The 2,548-nt window shown below is 31.9% G+C and overlaps 1 protein-coding gene across 1 annotated transcript; it reads right to left on the bottom strand.

Moving 5' to 3' along the window:
* Positions 1-760: 760 nt before the first annotated feature.
* Positions 761-1,432, bottom strand: LOC149555460 (uncharacterized). Its single transcript, XM_089833637.1, has 2 exons — positions 1,360-1,432; positions 761-1,217 (listed from the first exon to the last, which is right to left on the bottom strand). Exons 1-2 carry the CDS (start codon positions 1,384-1,386, stop codon positions 936-938), a joined length of 309 nt encoding a protein of 102 aa, XP_089689763.1. The 5' UTR covers positions 1,387-1,432; the 3' UTR covers positions 761-935.
* Between the last annotated feature and the right edge of the window lie 1,116 nt (positions 1,433-2,548).

Here is a 2,548-nt window from a genome sequence, read left to right as displayed (position 1 = left end):
TGAACATAAGATTGTTGGTTCCTAATTTTGTCCATTAATTTTATGGATTGTTGGTTCCTAATTTGTCCGTTAATATTTTTTTCTACTTCTTAGTGAGGTCCTTGAATTCAGTTATTCGGAATTCCTTTTCTACCATTTATTTTAGACATGATGTTATTTAAGACTGCTGAATTTGAATCCTCTATTTCAACATTTCTAATTTATATATGATATATAGATAGTAATATAAAATATTAAATATATAAAAAACTTAAAATATTGAAATTATTGATATTTGTATTATAAAATATTTAATTGAGGAATATACTTTTCCTTAAATGTACTGAGCTCAAACTAAAATTGAATTTGGATGGCCTTTATAGGGGCAATTTAGAACTACAACGAGCCAGTTGTGTAGTCAGATTATTGTGGAGTTCGATTGAAACGGCCTCGAAGAAATTCCAGCATCAACCAGATCCCCCCTTGACTACTCCGTGAATGACCATTTAGTGAGATATAATCAAACCATGTTTTATATGCTTTTTGCTTTCATTTCACCACTCAACGCCAACCTAGTATACGAGAACATTAACCCATTTCCGTTGTGATCAGAAATTTATGACGTCAATTCAGAAGGTTGCAAAACAGTTTGTATTCATAGGGATTTTGTTATCTGTTGTTAGTTTTTTAAACACCAAATAATGAACAATATAAACCTCGTATTGATCAAAATATTTGAAACTGAACTATGAAGAAAAGAACCAAACCAGAGGATGCGCAATTACTTAAAGGACTATATATTATTACTATTGTCCTTAAATAGACACTGTAGATAAAAGAGTTCCCCATAACTGGAAGTACTTATTTAGCATCTGAGCTCGATTCACAGCACACTGAGATGCATTCATCAATATATATATATACACACACATACACACATAGATTGAGCGTAAACCCTAATTATTGTGAGTTGAAGTGAGGTTTTTCCCTGTGAGAGTGTAAGTGGTAACTGCAGTAACACCTGGCCAGCACTGAGCAAGGCAATTTCCTTTGGCACAGTAAGATGCACCACTCCCACACCAGTTATAGACGCTGCAGCATCTCCCATTGTTGCAGAAGAAGTTTCCTTTTGGACTGCATGTTGGATCCACCATCACCATGGGAAGACCAATATTGCATCCCAAAAACATTATTATTACTAGAAAGGCTGCCACGGTTGATTTATACTGACCCATCTTCTGCATTGATACAAACAATAAATATAAATTATGAAATATAAGGACACAATGAATAGTAAGGAATAATCATAGATTAAGTATTCAAACTGAAATAAAAGAAAAAATTCTTTGCAATGATCTATATTCTAATGCTATAACATACGAAAACAACAAAGCTCTGTAACAGCATAAGCCGAATAGAAATATACAAACAATGCTCCTTGCTTTGTGCTATATGCTGGATTGGCAATGAGAGAGTAATGGGCATAGGGTCTATATATAGTGAGAATTCTTACGCATTTAATTAACAATCTTACCATATCCTCACTATTTTTAACGTTATACTGAATAATCTTACCATAACTTCATCATTAACCTTAACGTAAACTGGTTTAGTCTTGTAATTAGAATCTTCTTATTGCAACTCAATGAAAATTTGTGTCATTATAATTTTTATTCATGCATACAACTGTTACAATAGTTAAATTAATCATTTGCCAAAGCCTAATTAGCACAGTGAGTCGTCTTTGGCCAACTCCATTCCTCCACGTGAATGCTAACGATCTGACCTGTCCACCATTAAAGCTGCTGCCAACTCCGATCTTCTGTCTTTGTATCATTTATTATGCTGTTATCTATACATTGAAATTTGTGTGGACGAAATTTGTTTTGGCATAACTCAACTAGAGCTTATTCACTCATTGTAATGAAAAGGAGGACAAGTAGAGCTGTTTTTCTGTCTGATTCTGATTTAATAATGGAGGACAATAACTCTTGTTTGTCCTACATCTGCCTCAGGTCAATAAGTGAGGAGAAGCTATTTTTCTTATTAGGCGGAAGGCGTGAGAACTGACAGAAATCAGTCACCGACGAATCATTTTAAAACATTTCGGCCAAATCACAGGCAAAGAATTCAGTGACAATTTTAGTTTTGTTAATTTTGTCTCATTAATTTCCATAGATAATTAAGCCAGTGGCTAACTAGCCGACAATGGTCTTTATTATATTTTATTTATTAAATTAAAAAATCAGAAACATTTGTATAATCATTTTAAAATTAATTATTAAAATATAAAAAATAATTAATCGAAGAATTTAGTCTCCATAGACGCTATCAATAATTAATAGAGTTATTCAAACCTACTTTCCTTGATCTCAAGAAAGAGGAAAAAGGAATAAAGGGAGGGAAAATTTAAGATTTTGGAAATCTTAATGTAAATATAAAGTAATGTAAATAATAAATCCACATTGATGCAAAAATCGAAATACAATCTACCTAGAAAATATATTAAATAATTTCAATGGATTGTGGAAAACTACTATCTACAATAAATTTAGTTATAATACATGAT

The sequence above is a fragment of the Cupressus sempervirens genome, chromosome 5, assembly GCF_028749045.1.
Source record: "Cupressus sempervirens isolate cs-2001-9-10 chromosome 5, ASM2874904v1, whole genome shotgun sequence".
Classification (NCBI taxonomy): domain Eukaryota; kingdom Viridiplantae; phylum Streptophyta; class Pinopsida; order Cupressales; family Cupressaceae; genus Cupressus; species Cupressus sempervirens.
The sequence above is the reverse complement of the archived record's forward strand: the minus strand, read 5'-3'. Positions and strand labels throughout refer to the sequence as shown.